Source organism: Cimex lectularius, unplaced genomic scaffold (genome assembly GCF_000648675.2).
Source record: "Cimex lectularius strain Harlan isolate CLEC.00 unplaced genomic scaffold, Clec_2.1 scaffold159, whole genome shotgun sequence".
In the NCBI taxonomy this organism is placed as follows: Eukaryota; Metazoa; Arthropoda; class Insecta; order Hemiptera; family Cimicidae; genus Cimex; species Cimex lectularius.
The window spans coordinates 716670-742387 of record NW_019392864.1 but is presented as its reverse complement, the minus strand read 5'-3'; the positions used below and the strand labels follow the sequence as shown (position 1 = coordinate 742387).

At 33.6% G+C, this 25718-nt stretch overlaps 1 protein-coding gene across 1 annotated transcript; it reads right to left on the bottom strand.

The window, feature by feature from the left end:
- Positions 1-12871: 12871 nt before the first annotated feature.
- LOC106672420 (protein sel-1 homolog 1-like) lies at positions 12872-24636 on the bottom strand. The gene is made up of 11 exons (XM_014403831.2): positions 23940-24636; positions 20351-20574; positions 19392-19587; positions 19168-19322; positions 17920-18045; positions 17632-17860; positions 17425-17573; positions 17053-17218; positions 16735-16988; positions 16515-16637; positions 12872-13854 (listed from the first exon to the last, which is right to left on the bottom strand). Exons 1-11 carry the CDS (start codon positions 24367-24369, stop codon positions 13714-13716), a joined length of 2193 nt encoding a protein of 730 aa, XP_014259317.1. The 5' UTR covers positions 24370-24636; the 3' UTR covers positions 12872-13713.
- Between the last annotated feature and the right edge of the window lie 1082 nt (positions 24637-25718).

Here is a 25718-nt window from a genome sequence, read left to right as displayed (position 1 = left end):
ACATTGAGATTGTCCAGGAAGGCTAATATCTCACAGATTTCCCGACACTGCTTTTCCACCCTCCATCAGTTCCGTGTACCATCCACCTTCTCCCCTTTAGTACGCGTAAACTGCAAGTTTCCTCCCTTGTTCTCCTCAACTTTGATTAGACGTATTGAGAACTGGAAGGCTTGAACATAACAACTAACATACAAAGGTCCCATGTGAATGATCTGTACTCCGACTTGAAGTAGTCATACCTATCCTGGCTCCGTCCCCTGTAAGAAATCTTATATGATCTCACCTTCAGATCTTCTGTGCTTCCTGTCAACCCCATCCTCTAAACAAAGACTACGATCAGTCCTTCCTCATCCGTGCCTCTAATTTGTGGAATTCCGTCCGTTACTCTATCAGACGAGCCCCTTTACACCTCGTACAACTTGGCACCGAATATTTGTAATTGCCCCTTTTCAGTAAACAAAAAGTTTTGGACAGACTTATCAGGCCTGAAGCCTTGCAAATTAAATATTTTTAATTTTATTTCATTTACATCGTGACCCTGCAGAAGCGCTATGCTCAATGTATAATTTCACTGCATCATCTTCTGAATTGGACTGCACTGGTAATGGGGCAATTTCCTTTTACAATTCCAGCCGCGTCAAGGGTTATGCGTCAAAAGCACCCACAATAACTGTATAAAGTACGAATCAAGGACTATGTGTCCAAAAACAATGAAGAAATCGTAGACATATTGAAATAAGGCTAAGTTTTAATTTTGCTTTGTCAGAATTTAATCAAGACGTTGCAATTGATAATAACGTTAGAAATTAAAAGAACTTTATCTTACGAAACCGACTAATAAAAAGAAGAGAAACAAGTCCCCTCAAGGACTTAAATATCCTACTTCCGCTCAATTTATAAAGCACACTATCTTATTAAATAATTCCTGGTTATAAATTTAATAGTTCACTTATTATATTTATAATCTTCATTTTATCATAAGATGGAAATTTCCAGTTTTTCTAATTTTAAAGACCGTTGGGTTGAAGGTTTGTTTTCTTTTTTAAACGTATAATTTCACCAACAATCCCTATGTCTGTTTCGACTTAGTAATTTATTAGTAAGAAATATTTCAAACGTCAACATCGCTAATTTCATAGGAGTGATGGGCTTTTTAATTACGCTCACACAAATAGGACAAGAGAAAACAAATCATTTACATGAATATGTAATAAAGACAGGAAGTGGTAAACACACGGAGAAGTGCGCAATTTGATGGACCTTCTTTCATACCGGCCCGTCTTTTCCGCGATACCAGGTGTATCATTTCGCGTGTTGTACTGCTAAACGAATTTGTGATTCATTGACTATATATAATTTTTATTAAATATATATGTTTTTTATTCAGATAATTGACTAGAAAATTGTATAATATAAAATGAAGAATTGGCCAAATATGTTGATCATTTTTGGGTTTTGAAATGAAAAACAGCCTATTTTTTGGCGATTTCAGCTTCCATTCGCGCAGAATCGCACGACATNTCGCACAAGATCGCTCACAGTTTAAACAGGTCGCACACCAACCCAGAACCAACCCCCTGCACTCAATCGCACGGGATCGCTCGCAGTTTGAACCGGTCGCCGATCCTTGTCAAATCAATGACAGCTGCTTTCTTTGTGATTTCAGCTTCCACTCGCATGATATCGCATCGCATCACCCTTTAATCTTGGCCTCGAAAAAGGACCACCTCGAGAGAGAAAATCCATGGTTTTAGAAAATTATTACATCAAAATTTCGGAATCTTGACAATTTCAGGTATTTTGTTTGTTTTTAAAATAAAGAAAAAAATTCGTTTGACTCCTTTTCCAAACGACCGATCCAATTGATCTCCATGTCATTTGCTATGAACATTTGATTGATTTTGTATATTTGAAATCATTTCGTTGTTTATCAAGAATTCTGCATTCGATCATTATCTTTGTTGTAAAGCAGTTATTAGTTGCCAAAGTAGTATGGACTGTGCCGTCTGTGTGCCGTCCGCTCAAAAACGCATTTAAGTGGCGGGCACACCCCGGACTTAGTAATTATTCACTGTTCGGTCCTTAGACCGTTCTGGAAATTTCAAAATTAACACTCGCATTTTTCTCCATGGCTATTAGCCAATTTTCTACGGATCGGCATGCCAAGGAAATTACCCGGCGACGCAAGATGAACGATGCCAAAGACGATTTCCCTTAATAAAACAATTTAAAAAATCTTTGCAAATTAAAACCACTTATATTCTCTTTTGTCATAGGATTGTCATTTTTCTGAAGATGTACGTGTATTAGAACGTTTGGATTATTCTCTGACTTTTCCTTGTCCACCCCACCTGCGTATCTAAAATTACTTTGCTATAATTAACCTCTTAAATTTTTCAAACTTTTTTTTTAATTTATAAAGAAGACTTTCTAAGTTCAAGACAAAATAAAATTATTTTTATATACCTAGGTTTTATTACGTAAAATGGCTAGGGATATAAATTCACAGTTAAGAGATCGAGAAAGATTTCAATCATCGGGAAATAAAAGGTGGAAAGAATCTTGTAAAACTACCGAGACAAGCAGGATAGGAATATCAAGAACGTATAAATAACGAAAATATTTAGTGTTAGGATGTGGAAATTGTTTGAATTCTTCCCAAAGCTTATTTACATATGTCGTTTTCCCTTAAGCCAGAGCATAGCAGACTCGTCCGTTCAAAAGAGATCAAATCTTCCCAGGATTCTCGATTCTTTTTTTTATGTCTAGGATATTTGGCATTTCCGTCAGTTTGATTTTTTTTTAAACATATAACTTAACCTATACGGAATTCCATGATAATCAAACGCTCATCTTTTCAGCAAATTTGAATCCTTTCCTAACATATGCAATTAATTGAAGGCATGCTGAACTGTTAAGATTTCTGCATGTGTCTGCGAGACGATGAACCGGTAATTGGGTCGTTCCAGATCATTTTGGTCTGCCTCCAAAGCACTGAAGACGGCATGAAGCCGAAACGCGTTTGACTCACACGAAATCGACGAGAGTCGACGGACCCAATAAAGTGTTCAGAGTCTATCAGTTCAAGTGCAGTAGATTTTTGTAACTTAAATATTGAGTTAAACTCACCAAATTTGATATCGTCATGGTAAAACTTCTCGTTATTTGATATGTTTAATTGACTTTTCACTTATAACAGAAAGCCGAGACATGTCAGCTATGTAAACCTGGTAAAGTGTGCGACCCAAAACGCCACCTTGATGTACACCAGCAAGATATTCCTTCCAATCGCATGGGATGTCGTGCCTTTCCATGTTAAGTAAATGACAGCATATAAATTTAATTGTCTTTCTTGCTGACATCAGAAAGACGAGCCATGTCAGCTAAAATTAGCATTAATTTAATTAATTTTAAATTCATTTAAATTTAAAATTAAATTAAATTATCAAATTATTATTATTTAAATTAAATTATTTTTTTCATTAACTTTTTAAATTAGTATTAATTTAAATTTAGCTTAAAACAATTTTTCGTGAAAATCAAAAAAAAAATTTCGAAAAATTTTCTTCTTCCAAATGCTAACATCAATTTTTATCGAAAATCACAAAAAATGATAACTTTGCAGTGACTTTACTGATCAACAGGAAACTTTACCGGTATTTAGCCATATAACTTACGTATAATTGCACAGACCTGGCTTCGGTAGAAAAATCAGGACCGGAGAAATAAAATAAAACAGTATTGACAGTATTGTAAAGTTGACAGCTTTTATTTGTACACAAATTTATAATTAAAGTCCTAACGACAACGACGTAGGCAGCCTCTTGTAGTCAACTTTTTCGAAAAGGTCCAACGACCGGAACTGCTGGCGAAACTCCTCATATCCTCTGCTATCGCATTTTTTCCACTGGGTGCGAGCACGCTCAGCACTAAGCAAGGCTGCGATATGGCTTCGTAACTTTCTAGTGGCTTACCTTGTCCTATCTGTTCCTTCCGGCTGGCCTATCAACCAAAATCGATCGCTCTTCTCACTCTTAAGACTACTAAATTCATTATGCTGAAGCACATCTCAAGGACATTGAAGGTGGCAGGGCCAGTGACAACGTTGTCACACAGCCCTCTCAACCTACGAAGCAAAAATTTTACACATGTGTCACGTACGCTTCCCTCTAGTTACTAGTAGGTACTCTTGTTGGGGATGATGTTGAACTTAATTACCGAGGAAGGTCGATAGCGGTACTAACGGGCTGCATATTTTCACAACCACCATTTTCCATTTTTCACGAAGTATTAGAGAAAGGGTCTTTATTAAGGCCACCGGCTCACTTCCCGATTGTTTCAGTGTTTGAGAGTTGGGTAGTGACCCCCAGAGCGGGCAGACGAGACATGTTGATTTCATTCTTATTTTTCTCACTCGTAATGACGAAATTATCAAAGTTTGATGATTTACCCAGAAAGTAAACAAATATTTATAAAAATTTTAGCTTTCCAACGGTTCTAATAACGTTGGATTTGGATAAAATTCAGAGGAGTTATGAGTTTTTAATTGCAAGCTGGACTTTTGAATGAAAAAATTGCCCTTGGCTATCCAGCACAAAAATGTATACTTTCTGATATTAAAACGAAAGTACAGTATTAAAACTAATCCGAAATGATGTTTTACAAAAAAAATTATTATTATTTTTTTTTTGCCTACTTTACTGATAGCGTCTTTTGGTTTTTGCAACTTTTCATATATCTTATCTCATTTTTGTTTGATCCTGCATATTCTTATCCTAAGTTAAAAAAAGGTGAACTGATGTGTAATAACCGTGAATACATACACAACAAAGGCAGGAAAACAATATTTAGCAAAAATTAAGTACATTACGTAAATTAAATTTTTCTTGGCACCTAGATGCAATTGGCAAAAAAGTATTTAATATATTTTTTTAAGAAAAATATTACGTCATTTTTGCCGTACCTACAATATAAATAGCCCAAATTTGCGTTAGTCAAAACAGTCATTAGTTTGCATTGATGTAAAACAGTTCTTACAACTAGGTATTTCCGTATATTTATTTATTTATTATTTTTTATTTGTCAGTAATAACTAAGGTCCTACTCACAGTTGCATTTATTTATACGAATTTTCATTTCTTTTTTTACATTATTACAACGCATTATTACATTATTACAGTATATTCAAAATACAACGAGGTATCTTCATTAACTTAGGATTATACATGTATTTAAAAAAAAAAAAACAATAAAATAAAGTCAAAACAAAAAATAGGCCAATTAGAAAGAAAACACCAAGTTCCTTCGTCGTTCTTTCGAGGAATAAGTCCTCCTTAATCAGGACTTTGAAATTTTAATTAATAATTTATTCCTAGAAAGCCAGACGGAGGAATTGTTTCCTTTCTAATTGGCCGCACCCCGATCGTTTTTTTCTTTTTTAATTGTTTTTTCAATTTTATAATCTTAAGTTAAATTTGTATTCATTTTGTTAATTAATTAAAGTGATTGCGATATGGATGTCAAATTGTGAAGCCAAAGAAAAATGTCTAAAATTAATACTTCTCAACTGGAAATTATTTAATGGAGTTTTACCTGGTGGTTAATTTTAAAATAAATTCATCCCTTTGCAAATTAAATTCACTCTTGTGGAAAACAAATTCATCCTTTTGGTAATCAAATTCACCTTTTTGCAAATCAAATTTAATCTTTTGCTATTCAAATCGCTCTTTTGTCAATCAAATTTGTCCTTTTGTGAATTAAGTTCATCCTTTTGGTATTCAAATTCACCTTTTTGCAAATTAAATTAAATCTTTGGCTAATCAAATTTATCTTTTTTTAATCCAATTTACTTTTCAAATCAAATTCATTTTCTTGATAAACAAATTCACCTTTTTTCGCAGATGAAAATTATCAAAAATAAATTTAATCTTTTGCTAACCAAATTCAACAATTTGCAAATCATATATTTCTGCATCTATATTCTATTCGTTTAAGCATCATATAATGTTAATTTATTAGTACAAAATAAGTTTTTCTAAGGGGTTTTTAAGTTTAAAAAGGTGATTTTGATTAGCAAAAGAGTGATTTTGATTAGTAAATGAATGAATTTGATTAGTAAATGAATGAATTTGATTATCAAATGAATGATTTTGATAAGCGAAAGGGTGAATTTGATTATCAAATGAATGAATTTTATTATCAAATGAATGAATTTGATTTGCAAAAGGGTGAATTTGATTATCAAATGAATGAATTTGATTTGCAAAAGGGTGATTTTGATTAGCGAAAGGGTGAATTTGATTATCAAATAAATGAATTTGATTTGCAAAAGGGTGATTATGATTAGCGAAAGGGTGAATTTTATTATCAAATGAATGAATTTGATTTGCAAAAGGGTGAATTACATTTGTTATGTTATAATTACGAAAAGTGTTAACATCATTTGATGGGATTTTTAATATACTATACAATGATGTAGACATACTTGATTTGCAAAAGGGTGAATTAATAATTTATTCCTCGAAAGCCAAGGCGGAGGAATTGCTTCCTTTCTGATTGGACTCAGCCCCGATTGTTTTTTGTTTTTTTATATATTATATTCCAAAGGTGAAAATTTTTATTAAATGTTTTATTTAAGTAGTTGCGGTTTTGTTGTCAAATTGTGAAGCCACGGATAAAGAACTCAAATAAATACTTGTCAACCGGAAATTATTTAATGGATTTTTACCTGGTGGCGTATTTAAATAAGTTTTATTGCTTTCATTCAATTATCCCTGGCAGAGAGTTAAACGATTAGCAGTTGAAGGTAGTAGGTGAAAATAATATATAAGTTCACAGAAGGTGTGATCAACAAATACTGAAGGAAAAAATCTTTGGATTTATATAATTTTTGATATGCCGCGTTATTTATAAGCCGTCGGGGCTTACCTCGCCACTATAATTTACGGACGGAATAATAAATTGCCGGTCACTTTCCTTTATTCCTCTGCCCGTGAAGTGTGAATAAAAGCGATATTAATAAGACGTCGATCGATCATCGGTTCCAAAACACTTTATTTTTATGAGTGGTTTATTCATGATCTGTCGCGAAGGGATTTTTTATCTCCTCAACCATCCACCCGGTGCAATGAGTAATGATTTTTTTTCCGACATCCCGGATCGTGTGATTCACCGATGGTGATTTAAAATGGAAGCTGATGGGGTTATGAATCTTCCCTTGCCCACGCGTTGACTACATTTGGTCCTGTTGTGTTCATCAATCAACGTTAAGCGACAATCCTTTCCTTCTCATTAACAAAACAAATGGTTTATTTATCTTTTTTCCTCAGAAAAAAAAAAGTTTTAGGATTTTATTAATTTCACCGTATAAATTGCTCGAAGTAACTTTTATACAGTAGTCGCCCAATTCGGGATGCTTCAAGAAGTTGTAAATATTCTCAATGGTTTCTGTAATAAAACGCCAGGGTAATTTACACTGTAATAAAAACTGATCCACAGAAACCAAACACAGAATTTTGAGCCTTTGGGCATCAACCCAAGTGAAGTGTTTTGAGTCAATTGTAAATTAAATTCTTTGGTAATCAAATTTATCATTTTGATAATCAAATTCACCCTTTTGGATTTTAATTCTGATCAAACCTACTCTCAGCTAACAGACTAAATGTCCAGGCTTAAGATCATGTTATTATAACTATGTGGAAAATATGTAATGCTTTGAAAATAAACATTATATTATATATAATAATATTCCCATTTGCTAATCAACTTATTTCAATTAGTATTCTGACAACAATTAATATTATTGTCAACATTTCGGTATCCAATTTCTACTCTTCCAAATCATATTAATCATTTTGCTAAGGAGGTTTGAATTTAACCAAAAATTCCGAATACATCTGGGCACCAAAAAGGAATGGGAAAGAAAGGGAAATAACTCCCTCAAAAATGGCACCATCCTTTGGTACACAGATGGATCTAGAACACAAGAAGGTACGGGGGCAGGAGTATTTGGACCCGGAACCAAATACTCAGAACCCATGGGAAAACACCAGTATTTTCCAAGCTGAGATTCACGCAATTGAAAGATGTATCCAATTCAATCTAAATAGAGGATACAAAAACAAGAATATAGCTATCATGTCAGATAGCCAAGCAGCCATCAAAGCACTAAGCTCAAATACCATTAGTTCAACGATGGTGTTGAACTGCAAAACCAAATTAAATATATTAGGCTCGCAGAATAAAGTCAGCCTCTGCTGGGTCCCAGGACACATGGGAGTAGAAGGCAACGAGAAAGCGGACACCCTTGCAAGGAAAGGGGCTGCCACACCGCTGATAGGACCCGAACCCTTCTGTGGCATAGGTATCCACACTATTAACGAATATCTCAGACAGAAGGACAAAAAGAAAATGAGTGAACTTTGGAATTCACTTATTGGACATAGACAATCCAAGAATCTTCTAACCAACTTTGGCAAGAAAGAAATCACATAATGTGTCAAAGGAAGCAGGAACAGACTGCGAATCCTAACAGGATTCCTGACAGGACACTGTAGATTAAATGGACATCTAAAGAAAATTGGAATAATCCAAGGTGGTACATGTAGATTCTGCAAGGAAGCAGAAGAGACACCAACACACTTACTAACAAACTGCGGAGCTACATTAGCCCGCAGGAGGAAGTGTTTTGGGATGTACAATGTGACCATAGAAGAGCTTCAACCACTGAAATTAATCAAGTTTCTTGATGAAATAGGACTCACCGATGTGCTTTACGCAGAGCACGGGGGATACAATAGCTCTTAAAGGGCGCAGTATACTATACCCTGAAATTACATCTACATCTTTGCTAATCAAATTCACTTTTTTTACAAATCAAATTTATCTTTTTCAAATTAAATTCAATCTTTTGCTAATCAAATTCAGCATTTTCCAAATCAAGTATTTCTGCATCTATATTATAATTTAAATTGACTAGTTTTCGTGGTCCACTTGACCAATTAATATAATTTAATTAATTAAGGTTTTTAGTTGAGATAAAAAAGCTATCGTGACCTAAGGATAGCTCAAGTGGTAGAGCAGGATAGCCGAAGAGCGTGGGTTCGAATCCCGCTCGTGACACTGACTTTTTTATCTCAACTAAAAACCTTAATTAATTGAATTATATTTTAAGTAGAGCAGCGGCATATCTAGCCGAAGAGCGTGGGTTCGAATCCCGCTCGTGACACTGACTTTTTTATCTCAACTAAAAACCTTAATTAATTGAATTATATTTTAAGTTGATTTAAATAAGTTGATTAGCAAAAGGGTGAATTTAATTTGCAAAAGATTGATTTTAATTTGTAAAATGGGAATTTGATTATCAAAAGGGTAAATTTGGTTTTCAAATGGATTGATTTATTTTGCAAAAAAGATCAATTTGCTTGCAAAAAAAAGGTGACAATATCAAAAAGATTTATATGATTTGAAAAATTTGAATTTGATTACCAAAGGATAACAATAATGTTAATTGCTGTCAGAATGTTAATTCATTAGCAAAACATAAGTTCATAAGCTAAATGGTGAATTAATTTACAAAAGGTTGAATTTGATTGGCAAAAGGGTAAATCTGATTATCAAAAGGGCAAATTTGATTGGCAAATGAATTAATTTAATTTGGATAAGGGTGAATTTTATTGCAAAAGGGTGAATTTAATTTATGTTAATAAAAAAAAATATTTTTTCATGGCAGGTGTATTTAAACGCTTCACCTTTTCACCATCCATCATTTTTTAAACAAATCATTACAAAAGTAGATAATGTTAGAAATTTTTTCTTCCTCATTTGATACCATGTATACATGTTAGAATCTGACATGTCCCCGTTGTAATTATGATTAGATAGCTGGTACGCTCATTAATCTTAATGCAAAAGTCATGCAGGTACTATTTGCCTCCCAGTCTATGTTAAAAATTGAAAATTACCACTACCATCATAATTTCAGAATAACTAATATGTAGTCATTACTCACCATTTGAGGATTGGAAAAAACAACTTGCAGATTGCAAATTACAGTAATTCAAAAAGTGGAATGGTCTATTTATGCGTCTTATCTGCATTTTGGTATACACAGTAATTTTTCGATAAGGTGAAATTAGCATTTTTTTTCTTAAGAGCTTATAAATGAGGCACCGTTCACCAAGCTTTAAAAATCTTAATAAAAAGATACTGAAGGCAGTTAAGTAGAAAGAAAAAAATTGTAGCGAATCCGATAATCTCGTATAGATTTACCTGTTAGGCAATCCCTATCAACTGTGAAGTATGCATTACATAAGTATGAGTTCAAATAAGAGGAAAACTAAAATAGAAAGGAATAGGAAAGTAGATAATTTGCAGAATGTACTTGTACATAATCCATTTGGAACTTTTATGCTACTAACTCACAATAATACAAACTTTCTATTCTTAAAATATTGACAAAGAGTTAATTCTTTGATAATTTTAGCAAAAAAATTGTTCTAACAATGTGGTAAAATTAATATTTTGATACCCTTTCTTCACAAAAATAAAACAGTTTATAATAAATAATTAATGATCACACAATAAAAAGAAGTAAAAGAAATTATTAGTTAATGCAATAGGACTCAAAAGTTAATATTTCAAACAAACTACTTCAATTTTGAGATTTTTGTCGAAACCTTCAAAAATGGCCAAATCACATGCTTACCCTTCTGGCAGGCACAGAACAATTTCCATAACCATTTGGAATTTGGATGAACAATTTCAAACCTTTTTATTTAACTATGTTTATTTACCTTTAACATAATTTTAGATAAGATAGTTTGTCCGTATAAAAAGTGAACATTTTTGACAAAAATAAGGTGGCACCAAGATGTTAGGTGAGGGCCTATGTGGTTAATTTCGATATTAATTAAAGCTTCTAAGTTCATATGAAGTTGATTTATTTATCTTGATACAGTTTATTCTAATTATATTCATCCTTTTGCAAATTAAATTCACACTTTTTGCAAATCAAATTCATCTTTTGCATATCAAATTCATCCTTTTGCTAATCAAATTCACCTTTTGGCAAATTAAATTCAATCTTTTGCTGATCAAATTTACTCTTTTATAAATCAAATTCACTCTTTTGCTAATTGAATTCACCCTTTCACTAATCAAAAATTCATTCTTTTGCTAATCAAATTCACCTTTTTGCAAATTAAATTCATCCTTTCACTAATGATTTAATCTGCAAAAGGGTGATTTTGAATTAAAAATTTAAATTTAAAATATATTTGCTATTTCAATATCGAGAACAAGAATGAACACAGATACATTTCACTAAACTGATATTTCATTAAAATTGATTCAACATTTAAATAAATTAATAAAACAAACGAATAAAACAACAAAAGCAATTTTGCAGAAACAAATTTATTTAATATGATACTCATGAAACAGTGTACACTAGTACAAGTACATTTAGTGTATCTTTTCAGCTACTTATACTACTACTCCCTTCCTTTCATAGAGATTTTCTAAGAATCCACATTTTTATGAAATATTTTGACATGAACACTATTGGAAAGTTATATAAGACAGTGACCGACCACAGATGCAATTTACTTTAACATCACGGTTAATGTGAGTATACACACAACCTCATCTTCATCACTACTTTCTTCTTTTGCCTTTCATCAGGTGAAAAATGAATTGTTCAGTAACTGAATGTATCTTATTATTCCAGAGAGTTTTAATCCTTTCTGATGTCATACCACTTCAAAATTCTTTCTTGAATTAAATAATACAAGTTGTTAACTTTTATTAATGCTGGTGAATCGAGAGAATAAAGTAAAATGAAGGACCTGAATTTAAAAGATGAAATTCAAGCTATGGGCAAATCAATTTCTAATTTTGCTCATAAATCTGTCCCTCTATCAGAGAACACTCAGAAGTAGCATATTCTAGTGTTGAGTGACAGTACACAACCTAGGATTGCTCTCTTCATTATGACAAAACTTTCTGAATATTTAGAGCTCCAAAATCGTTTGAATATTTTTCTCGCCTATGCAAGTTTTCTAGATGTCATTCATTGTTTTACACAATTTAATGCTTTACAGTAGGTCAACGAATCTTTATGCCTAGAGGCCAAGTTTTTGTAAAGGAAAAATTTCAAAATGAACAATTAAAAACCTAAAATAATAATATTAACACGTGCAAACCTTAACTGGCCGTGTTTAAATCAAAATAAATTACAAAAAAAAATCCTTTTGGCTAATGTAATGCACAAATTGGTCAACTTTAGATTTTTTTAAAATGAGCCATTAAAAAAATTGTAATATAAAACGTCCTTTAACCAAGTTCACAAATAAATTTAATAAATGTGAATTATTGTGATAATTCCCATGAGGTCTGTCATTAAAGTTGGCTTATCATTTCTGGTTTGTTTGGTATTTCACCTTCTTCATTGATAACACTACAGGTTCACTACTCGGTAGACCCCATGGAGAACTCACAATGAAAATTGTTTTTTATGTTCATTTGGGAAAATTCAGATCACAAACTAGGCAAATTTCATTGATAACGAAATCTAAACTACTGGGCCATAGATTTTTTTATGGCATTTTACAATTGTCAGAAACAAACGATATTATTTTATGACCAAGGCCTACCAAAGATGACGAAATGGTTAATCGCAACAGACCAACCCAGCAAGGATAATCAGAACAAAATAATCAAAACAATTATAATTAATATTTTTGGTAATTATTGGTTAATAAACATTTTGTTTTAAATATTGAGAAAACAAAATTAAGCAAGCTATGAGGTAATATTTGTTGGAATCACTCTTTCTCAGTGCGCCATTTTCTCCGTTAATTGAAACCCACTATCTTAGCAAACGTTTTATTTCAAGTAGAAATTGGAAAGCTTTTTCCTGAGTACAATTTATTTATAAACAAAAAACACATAGAATTTAGACTGTATAACAAATTAATTTATTCAATTTGCCGTTCACTTGAAGAAAAAACGTTATTAACAAATAACAAGATAAACCGAAAAGGAAAGTTTCATACATCAGGCAAATTGTTTGATGATTGAATTATATTCAACATGAATAATTATCTTCTATAAAATAAATCCAAATAAATAAAACTTAAAAAAAACTAGACAAATAGTAACCTCAATGACAGACATTTATCACTATATCATTAAGAAATACTTATCTAGAAAATAAGAACATTCCATATTCAGTATCTCAAAATTCACTTTACCTGTAATTAAAATAAAAATTACATCAAAAAGCATGTGGATGACATAAACATTGTACAAATGGATTGATCACAATATGAATTACAGGCAACAAAATGTTTTTCGGGAATTTTATTTCATTCACAAGACAAAATTTTGAAACCTTTCTGAAAATAAAAATAAAATAAAAACCTTTCAAACAATTCTGCTGTAAAACATTTATTTCTAACGAAGTATAATAAAGGATAAAACCATACACGAGAAATAAATATATTTATGCTGTTGACTACTTTCTTCATATAAGTCTTTTAGTCTATCGAAGATGACATGACTATGTAATTTCTCAACAACATTCTTTATTATTATCACATTACATCTAAACTTAAATGTATGTCGTTATAATCCAAAAAGAGTTTTACCACTCATAAACATAATTCAAACGAGAATTACAAACAATTATAATTAATAACGGACAATTTGATGTTATCTAGCTCCGGGTGGGGGGCGACGAAAGTAGATCACAATTCCCAAAATGCCAACGAGCATTGAAACCAAATAGAGATCCCAGTATGCTTTTAAATAGAAATGGAAACTAAAGGAAAAAAGCCAACTACTCCAACTGGTCTGAAACAAAAATACATAATAAATAGAAATATAACATTTAATAAATATACTTTTTTTTGGCCAGCTAGCTGCCATGACTATTGCTGGCACCTTGCTTTTTCTCCAGCTCACATTTTTTATTAACAACATTGGGCTCTCCAATACAAAGGGCCTGGCAATCTTACATATTTTATGATCTCCTGGGACTCTACTATCATTTTTAATTAGCCCTTCCATACGTGGTGAAAAGGCTCTACAATTAAGGTACAGACGTATATGTATCGTGGCCTAACCAAAGTTTGGTATGTCTCAGCGTACTGATACTTCACTACTGCTCAAGACCCACCATCATTCACGCTAATAAATACGTTCACACTGACTAGAAACTTTCGTACTAATGTACAATTAAAATTTTGGGAGGCGCCGAGGTTTCAAGCGGGAAACACACTTACCCGATGCCTCATCTCGTTTTGGTAGGGTGTGCACATCTATTGTCACATACAGTTACACAACGTGTATCACAAATCAGTATCACAATCGCAATGCCTCTTTTGTTCTTAATGCATTATTTTCAGCAAAACCATGTAATGAATTGTTAGGTAAATTTAATTGTTTTAAATAAAGTTATTCCGGTGTTTTGATAAATTTTCTGCCTAACTATCATAATTAAATAATAGTTTATTAAAACTCATGGATTTTTGATCTCGATTAATTTGGTGTACATTCAAATAAGAATGTTGTAAATAATATAACAACAAAATTACATATACACAGTGTGAAATAAACTACAAAAAATATGGGTGTCCTGTTCAGACGTTACTCGACGAAAATGATGTAATTTTATGAGCAAAACCATGTGATACATGGTTAATTAAATTTTATGAACAAAACCATGTAATAAATTGTTAGTTAAATTTTATGAGCAAAATCATGAAATAAATTGTTAGTTAAATTTTATGAGCAAAGCCATGTAATAAATTGTTAGTTAAATTCATTATACCAAAAAATGGTATTCTAGTGTATTGATCAATTTTCTACCAAACCATTAAAATTAATTTTTTCAAATAAAAACTATTGCATTTTTGATCTCGCTTAATTTGGTTTATATTAAAGTAAGTATGTTATAATTAATATAATAGCAATAATTCATATAGTTTGAAATAAAAATGAGTGTCCGGTTCTTTGTCTTTGACTGTACTCGATGCTACTCGATGAAAATCTGGGCAGTGGGGATCACAGAGTAGCGTTGCAAGGCATCGGGCAGATGTGCATGGAAGTAATACAATCATATGGAAAATTGGACATTGGATTTGCATCGGGTAAGTGTGTTCCCCGCTTTACACCAATCAGTCAAAAAATATATACATATTGTCCCAGATAAAGTGCGAAAAATTTTTTTAAGTGATAGTGCACCCTATTTGAAACAACTTCCAATGTACAATCCCTATACCTATTTTCAGTCCCTGGGGAGTTACGATTTTTTGTTAGTTTTTCCATGGAAGCGTTATCTTACTTGAGAAAAACACAAAACAAAAAATTTGAACTTTCTCTGGGACCCCCTGTACATAACTAACCTAGTACTTGGGCCACGGTAGCCGAGTGGTTAAGGGGTCAGGCTCTCAGCTAGTAGATCCTGCGGTCGTGGGTTCGATCCCCACCGTCGCTTCTGGACTTTTTCTGATGCCTAAGGGTACCGGTGGCCACAATTCAAAGAAATTGACACGGCCCTCAACAATGGAAGGGGCGGGATCGGATCTCAGCGACCCTGAATTTGGTCCCATCCCCCTTCAAAATTGAGTTTCTTCGATGGAAGAATACCGGTACAACGGGGGCTCAATTCACATTTGTGTTGCGAGCCCTCCCCCAAAATATGGAGCCAGAGATAAAGTATAATAAGCTGTACAGCTGCAGTGCTCAGGAGGGAACTTCTCCAGTCCCTGGTATCCAAAAAAAAAATATATATATACATATATGATAGTACACTTGGGTACTTACCTCCCCTTCCTTTCTCTCTAATCACAATTACACTCAAAACTAGCCTAATTGTTGGGTCTGTAGAGTACCCTATATTACGCCACACACATACACTCACTTACTCATGCCATTATGCCAATAAATACATTAATTTATTTAAAATTAAAATAAAATCAAAAATTTTCATATTAAAAAGTGATACATTTATAGTCATAGTATTGAAAAATTTTATTTGGCCAGGATTTTATTCCATTCACTTTACTAAGAAAAGTAGTTCTAATAAACACGAACACGGATATGTTTATAGATTTTTAAATGAAAAATTGGAATATAATTTGGAGAGTTAGAGAGATTCCAGAGGTATAGTTTGTGTTTAACTTTGCTCTTATGTGCAAATATGCTCAGTGAATTTAGAAATTTAAACCCTCTGGTCATAGGAAAGGCTAAAATCCTTGGTGTTTCAAAGATGTCGATATCTTGTAATACTGGACATTTGTCCGTTATAGAGAAGTTTAACTGTATTTAAAAAAAAAAAAATTTTTTTGACAAGCATTAATTATAAAATAATCAAATCATACGTTTCAGACTATGATTATTGAGTTGATCCTCAATAACGCTTAATGTGCAAAACATTTGAGAAACCTAATTTCAATAAATTTCCAAATAATATACAAAGGATAGGATATGAACAAATTTATAATGCTTACATCCTCTAAGTATTTCAATGCTGAAATCACTGAAAGCTTCATTAATGCCAGGGCAACCGGTATTTTTGCATCGGTACTAGCTTCAGCAGCCATGTCATAACATCTTTTAGCCAAATGCATGTCCTGAAACATTGACATATTCACACGAAAATAAGATTCGATAATTCAATCGTCATAATAAACTAACTAAACAAGATGTGAAACATTTGAATAAGTTTACCTGTTGCATTCCCAATCCCTGTTCGTGCATATAGCCGAGATTAAACATGGCCTGAGCATTTTGCTGTTGGTCAGAAGCCATTCTATAATGCATTGCAGCAATTTCATAATCAACGTTTGTTCCTAATCCGTAGTAATAATAGTCTCCTAGCTTTACTTGAGCAGGGGAATAACCTTGCCCGGCTGCTCGTCCCCAATATATCCGTGCTCTGACATAATTATCAGAACCATCCACATCAGAAAATGATACATCTCCTGTAAATAGTTTGTAAATACATATACATATATTTTTTTAAATAATTACATGATGAAAAAAAACCTCTATCAAGCATATGTGCAGCATTGCTTTGGGCTACTTCATAACCAAGTTCAGACAAGAAGGCATAATGGATAAACGCTTCGGCAAATTTCCCATTTCTATACAGCAAATTTGCTTCCATGAGCATTTCTCCCCATTTACCACGTTCTGCTACATTCTTGTAGAGCTACATGAACAAAACAAAAAGTTATATCATTTTATAATATTTAAATACTATAGTTACACTGATTCTGTCAACTAGGACCTAACTTAGAAACTGAATTTTATATTTTGATACCAAAAAAAAAACCTATATTCAATACACAAGGCTTGACTTAAACAAGACTTTTATCTAGAACACTAATCCTGTGATCGTGTAATCCATTAATATACCTCTAAAGCTGTAGAGCAAGATCTCATTATTCCTGTGCCAGTAGCATGCATTTGAGCCAAGTTGAAAAAAGCTAATACATTTCCTGATTGTGAGGCGAGGGTAAAGAACTTATTAGCTAATTTAAAGTCTCGTTTCACTCCCAAACCACCTGCAGAGGAAACGACATGATGAATACAATCCATGATAAATAACACGTTTCAACATACCAAAATGCATAACCCCAAGCTGTAATTGAGCGTCAACCCAACCTTGGTCAGCTGCAAGACTAAAGTATTTCAGAGCTTTACTATAATCTTTATCGACGCCGCGCCCTTCCAAGTACATCAACCCAAGTCCACTCTGCCCTACAGGATTGCCCATATCAGCCGCTTTTTTGAAATATTTATAAGCAGTTGCATTATCTGCTTTGACCATTTCACTTCCTTCTAAATAAATCTGGAAAACATTTGATATTAGATCTTCAAAAGGATTACAAACTTTTTAAATAAACTTACTCGGCCTAAGAAACCTAGTGCAACAGCACTTCCTGCATCAGCAGCCTGCAGAAAATAGTGCAGCGCCTTTTGGTAATCTTGAACTACACCACGACCACCTTGGTAATGCAGTTGTCCGAGCCCAACCTTTTGCATATAGAATATGAAATTTATTAAAGTGCATAGGTTAGATAGGGTTAAGGATAGATTAGTTTAGAAGAGACATTGTTAAGGGCAGGTTAGTTTAGGTTAGATACAATTGGGACAGGTTAGGTTAGGATTAACAGGATAAGGGATGTGATTATGTTAGAGTTAAGGATGTATTAGTTTAGGTTAGACTTTGTTAAAGACAGGTTAGGTTAGGATAAACAGGATAAGTGATGTGTTATGAGATTATGTTAGAGTTAAGGATGTATTAGTTTAGGTTAGACTTTGTTAAGGGCAGGTTAGGTTAGGATAAACAGGATTAGGGATGTGATTATGTTAGAGTTAAGGATGGATTAGTTTAGATTAGATAGTTAGGGATGAGTTAGGTTTGGACAGACATAATTGGGTGGATAGTTAGGGACAAATAAAGTTAAGTAGAGTAAAGGAAGGTTTAGAAGGTTAGATTAACCATTGTTATGACAGATTAGTTCCAAGTCAAACATTTTGCAAATTGAATATGAAATTTATTAAAGTTAGAAGACAGGTTCAGTTAAGTTTGGTAAAGATATGAAAAAAGTTAGGGAGGGATTATTAGGTTAGTTTAGATGGAGTTAGGGACAGGTTAGTTTAGCTTATCCATGAAACTACCTGTTTTTTTTTGTTTTTTTTTTCATTTAGTTATTGCTTTAATAAAAGTTAAATACTTGTTATTTTAAATCCAATATATTTAATTTATTATACCTGGACAAAACTTAAAATAAAAATATATAAAAACCCTTTATCTGCGTCATTAATTATAGAATTATTTTCATAATAGAAAATATTTTACAATTAAGATTTTTAGTTGAGATGAAAAAAAGTTAATGGCACGAGCGGGATTCAAACCCACGATCTTCAGCTAGATATGCTGCTGCTCTACCACTTGAGCTATTGTGACCTCGATCCACTCAGACATCAACTCCTATCTCAACCCCACCTTATGAGTTTTCCCTCCTTTTTGCCATTTTTCATCTCAACTAAAAACCTTAATTAATTGTAATGTATTAATTGGTCAAGCGGACCACGAAATTAGTGAATAGAAAATATTGTTTAAATGTAAATAAATATTAATTTTTTAAATACCTGAGACTGAACTTCACCCTTCTCTGCAAGCAATTGATAATATTCAATGAGATCATTATCTATTATTCCAGAATTATATCCTGGATTGTCTACTTCATCTAACAAACGTACTCTCTGTATAATGGTCCCACCAGACATTTGGACATCTTTGGCAACTGTACAGTAACATTATATAAATCATTATAAAGCAATATCTTTTACTATAAGTTGTTATCAACTGTTACCTTCAGTGGCAACTAGTCGGTAAAAAGCGAGGGGCTTTTCACAATTTCCATTCAATGCAATGTGTGCCCAATAACGATAGCCTAATGCCATTCTTGCCCAAGTACTTCCACCAAGGGCTCCAATCATGTAGTGAACAACAGCTTCGGCATTGCTCGAGTTAACACCGATTCCAGCAGCATATAGAAATCCAAGACCCTACAAAATATAATATAAAATAAAATAATACAATAATTTGGGGTAAATAAGAAAACATAATACAAAATAAATTTATTTTATATTTTTAATAAAATATTTTCAACATTTAATCGCCAGCTGTTTTAGTGTTAGATCTAAACTGACAAAATACTCTTCTGAAACAAATTATTAATGGATAACTCCTTCAAAATGTCAAGTTCATTTTTTTCAGTAGATTAAGCTGACCTCTGATAATTGTGGTAGAAAATTGACTTTTTTTACCAGTTGAAATGTCTTTTGATGTATAAATCCCTACGTAGCTTGTGTAAGTGGCAATTCACACTTGACGGTGAAAAGAGTAATTTGTTTACAAATACCAAGTGTAATAAATAAATAACATCTTGTAGAGGCCCTTTGTTTACAAAAGAAGGCTGCCCTGAATTTGCTCCCTTGGCAGGAACGAATTTCATATATTGCAAACCACCTCCATACAGTGCAATCATTGAGCGAACCATCCATTTCAAATAATCAGACCAATGGCTATTTATTTTTTCTTTTAATAATGCATTGTTACCAAGAAATTCCTGCCTCAACGTTATTTTCATTTAAAGGAAAGTCAAAACAGTCATACTGACTGTAAAATGAAGGCTTTGTTTACAAAAATGATTCACTTAAGTATTAGAATCAGTACTAAAATCAATGTAGGAATTAGATATCAAATTCAATAAACATTTAAAAACTTTTTTTTAAATATAAATGAAATGGACAAAAATAATATATTTACCGTATGTGCATCAGGTACGCCTCTATCAGCCAATTCTGTGAATGTCTCTTTCGCTGCGTAAATATTTTGGGGGATGTGGTTTCCAAACAATCGTCCCCATGCCAATTTGATTTTTGCAGCAGTGTTTCCCACTTCACTTGCCTGCGCAAGTAGCTCATAAGCCATCTTCTTGTTGCCTTTGGACGATTTAAGAATTGCTTGGGCTTGTTTAAAGAGGTCAGAACCTATGGAAATATAATATCCTCATTTGTTATTGAATTTTTATAGTTTGACAATCTAAATCATCTAAAAATTAATAAGCAGTTTAAAATAATATTAACATATATTAATACTATATATAGGTGGCCCAAATACTAGCTGCCTTGCTCAATATTGGCGGGAATACATATTCACTTTTTTTATGGAGTCAAGGAATGACTCCCTCCAATTATGTAAGACACATTGTTAGTCTCTACACGCTAGACAAATAGGCATCTGCTCAAAAGTAAATGTTTTTGGGGGACCACGGTAGCCGAGTGGTTAGCATGAGAGACTCTCACGCCGCAGTCGTGGGTTCGATTCCCACCGTCGCCTCTAGCCCTTTTTTCACAATAACCCCCCCCCCCATAATTTGAACACACATATAAGAATTGTCACATGGCTAATATGCATAGTTCATAACGCCAAAAAAAAAAGAAAATGTTCATGTGTCAACCTCACATAGCTTATTCTTAGTCTGGTGAGTATGATCCTTCTTCTTTAATATTGTTTCTTTAAGGACCACCCATCGACCAAACCTCTGATAAATGAGAGCTTCTCTGCCGATCCAGTTGTGGTGATCAGGTCTGTAGGTTGGGACAACAGTTGCCTAGTCGACCTTTTGTTTTTTAAACTGCCAACATTTTGCCGAGACACATGGTTAGTAATTTCTCTTCAAAAAGCGCATGACGAGAGGTTCCACAGGGGACGTGTAATTTTTTAGTTCACAATTTTTTTTTTTTCAATGATTACCCGATTTATGCGGTCAATAATTAGCAATGGTCTTCAACCCAAATCTTGGTATGTGAGGTAAACTATCTCCATTTTTTTACATATTACATATTATAATATATACATATTAAAGGGATGGATTTTTTTATGCTGAAACCAATGCCACAATCCATTTTTAAATTAGTCAAAAAAATAATGTTATATAATTAAATAGCTGAAGGTCGTGGGTTCGAAACCTGCTCATGAAAATACTTTTTCATTTCAACCAAGACCTTACATAAAAAGAATAATTGATTGAAAGAAGTAATTTGGCCAATATGGCCACTAAACATTATGGGGTTATACATCAATTTTGTAAAAACATCTTTTTTTTTGTGCTATTCGTCTTGTCAGTCGCTTTCATAGAGAAAAAGTATCATGCGACCGAAAATCCCAAGCGACTAAAAATCAGCATATTATACCTATTGCTTACCAGTCTCATTGTCTAATGATGGGGTTCGTCCCTACGTTACCTCCATCTCCTTGATACTGTTCTCTCGTACCAATCGCCTCCAAAACAAATTTTCAAAACCTACATTTATTTTGCAACAACATGATATCACAGGTGCATTTATTTTTAATGTATTTTTATCCTCCAAAGTTTGCTCCATTCGGCTATTAGTTGAATGTGAGCCCGGAGCTCCTCCAAGGCGATTGCAGGAACAGAGGAAAACGTAATTATTTTTTAAATTAAATGTAAATTTTATCTACAGGGTATCTACGTAGAGATGGTTGAGATGAAAAGGCTAGTGTCACGAGCGGGATTCGAACCCACGACCTTCGGTTAAATACCCCGCTGCTCTACCACTTGAGCTGTCGTGACCTCGATCCACTTGGACACCAACTTCCCATCTCAACCCACCTTTCGAATTTTCCCTCATTTTTGCCATTTTTCAAATGTCGTGTAATCAAAATTCGATTCTCAGCGACTTATGAAGTGGCCATGGGGAGCTGTACTAAAGTGATACTTCTTTTACTTATTAAATGTTAATCCATTTATGTTTGGTGGTCTAAATGATCAAATTACTTCTTTCAATTGATTATTCCTTTTAAGTAAGTTCTTGGTCGAGATGAAATTCATGGGGTATTCGGAGTTTTGCCAGTTACAAAGAATTCACATACTGGCAGACTGACACAGAACCAAATTTGTTCAGAAAGGTCTGAAACGCATAATGCTAGTGGAAATTTTGATTTTGGAGGTCAAACATTTTTTACCAGCATGAATGCAAAGCTTCCCTACCTTCGGTAGTACGCAAAAATTAATTCGACTGACACAATCATTTTGAAATGTATACAACCAAATATATACAGATTCACTGATTTGCCTCTTCGCCGTGAGGACATCAAATCAAAACCACTGTGGATTTTATCCAATGTCAGTAGGAATGCTGCGTTTCTCTTTTTTGAAACTATATCAACAACTTTCAATTAATTAATTTTTATGTAAGGTATTGGTTGAGATAAAAAAGTCAGTGGCACAAGCGGGATTTGAACCACGACCTTTGGCTCAATACGCTGCTGCTCTAACAACTTGAGCTACCGTGACATCAATCCACTCGGACACCAACTCCCCATCTCAACCTTTTCAAATTTGCCCTTTTTTTTGCCATTTTTCAAATGTCGTGTAATCAGGATTCGATTCTCAGCAACTTATGAAATGGCCACGGGGAGCTGTTAGTGACTCCTTTTACTTATTAAATATTAATCCATTTATGTATAGTGGTCTAAATGACCAAATTACTTCTTTCAATTAATTATTCTTTTTATGTAAGGTCTTGTTATACCTTTTACTTATTAAATATTGATCAATTTATATTTAGTGGTCTGACCAAATTACTTCTGTTATAGCCGTACGCTTTCGGGCCGAGCCGCAGTGATCAACACGTTGACAACAATGGAATTAACTCGCCGATAACAGGATTGCTGACATGAGTCGGAGTTTTACTTATACTTACGCTCGAGCCTTGGTCGGACCTACTGCTTGACCTGTTGCTGCCCGCATCTGCTTTTGCTACCGAACGCCTGCCGCCACGTCAACGCGTCGCCTGACTTACATTTCGCCGGCTAAATAGGGGTACCCCAGAACACGCGTCGTTTTTTTTAAATTTTATTTTATATTTTATTTTGAATTTGTCAAGTCTACCTTTTTTGTTGTAATTTATGCGAGTAAGACATTTAATTTTGTCATTTACTTCTACAAGTATTTTTTTTTTTTTTTGTAAAATAAAAGCAGAAACTTATCCAGCACTCTCTTTTGTTTTCCCTTTGTTCGAACCGCGGGGTAAAGATATACCTCGACCCTAACTTGAGGTCGCTGAAACCCCACCAACCAACTTCTTTCAATTAATTATTCCTTTTAAGTAAGTTCTTGGTCAAGATGAAAAAATTAGTGTCACGAGCGGGATTCGAACCCACGACCTTCAGCTCAATACGCCGCTGCTCTAACAACTTGAGCTATCGTGACTATTTTTTTAAGCCTACATCACACCAGCCCTTACCTCACGATCTCTAAATAGTCATTAATTAATGATCACTGAATACTACAGAAATATGATAAATAATGAATAAATACATAAAATACCATTTTCTTCTGGTTCTGGGGTTGATTCTGTGGTAGTGGCTTCTTTGTCGAGGTCTGCAGGGGAGACTCCGCTGTCGGCCGGCTCTTGGTCGCCGTTCTGTCCGGAGGCGGCCGCTTCCGCCACCGCCGCCCCCGCCTTCTCGTTCAGCTTCTGCCCTTCGACGCTCTGCAAGTGGCGGAACAGGTTGTGCCTTTCGATCTCGAACTTAAGCTTCAGCTTTTCCAAGGCGGACTTTGCCAAGTCTATTTTGTAGTAGGCGTCGAAATCGTCGGGGAAAGTGATCTTGTCGCCGGCTTGGTCGTCTTGGTTCTCGGCCGACTCCTTCTCGGTTTCGGGCTCCGCCGGCGGCTTTCGGACGTCTTTGCTGAGGGCGACCCCGGTGAGGGCGGCGTAAAAAAGGAGGAACAACAAAATCCGCTTCTTGCCCATCTTTCAATTTTCGACAGCCCTCGGGAGGTGTTACATGACCGTGTTACGACGAGGCTTAATCTGTCTCGAATTTGTCACCAGAGGCGCACAAAAGCGATCCCCATCCACGGTTTTTTTTCGCCAAGTATCAAATTAACGGCTCAAACATTAATGTCTCAAACCGATCACTAAAGATTTTAAACGAGTTTCCTTGGAAATTTCATAAAAGAAACAGTACACTCTCAATCACATGGTGCCCAATGCCGACGAGATTTGTTAACACGTTATCGGCCGGTCTGACGTTCGGTGACGTGTTGTTTCGCCATTCGGCGTTAAACCGACACACAGACACAAATCATTCCTGAATGCGATTTTGTTTACCTCTTTTCTCAATTTTGGCATTTTGGCACTTATTTTGAACAACAGACGCTCCGACCCGTCACCGGAAAAGAATCGATTTTCCAACCGGTAACGCCAACAGATTCAAAAATCTCTACTGCTTTTCCAAATAACATTCACCCTTTTAAGAGTCCAAATCAAATTCACCAATATTTTTCAAATCAAATTCACTTTTTGTGAATAAGATTATCTTTTGTACATCGATTTCTCCCTTTTGAAAAACAATTTCATTTTTTATGAATTAAAAAAAATTGAATTCACTGTTTTTGAAATTTAATTAGATCATTTTTTCAATCAAATTCACCTTTTTGTGAATAAGGTTATCTTTTCTACAACGACTTCTCTCTTTTGAAAAACAACTTCAATTTTTTATGAATTAAAAAAAAATTGAATTCACTGTTTTGGACATTTAATTCGATTATTTTTTCAATCAAATTCACCTTTTTGTGATTAAGATTATCTTTTCTACAACGATTTCTCTCTTTTGAAAAACAACTTCAATTGTTTATGAATTTTAAAAAAATTGAATTCACTGTTTTGGACATTTAATTCGATTATTTTTTCAATCAAATTCACCTTTTTGTGATTAAGATTATCTTTTCTACATCGATTTCTCCCTTTTGCAAATCAATTTCACCTTTTTGTGAATTAAAAAAAAATTACTACTGCTTTGGAAATTTAATTAGATTATTTTTCCAATCAAATTCACCTTTTTCTGAATAAGATTATCTTTTCTACATCGATTTCTCCCTTTTGAAAAACAATTTCACTTTTTTATGAATTAAAAAAAAATTGAATTCACTGTTTTTGAAATTTAATTAGATCATTTTTTCAATCATATTCACCTTTTTGTGAATAAGATTATCTTTTCTACATCAATTTCTCCCTTTTGCAAATCAATTTCACCGTTTTATGAATTAAAAAAATTGAATTCACTGTTTTGGAAATTTCATCCTTTTTCATATTAAATT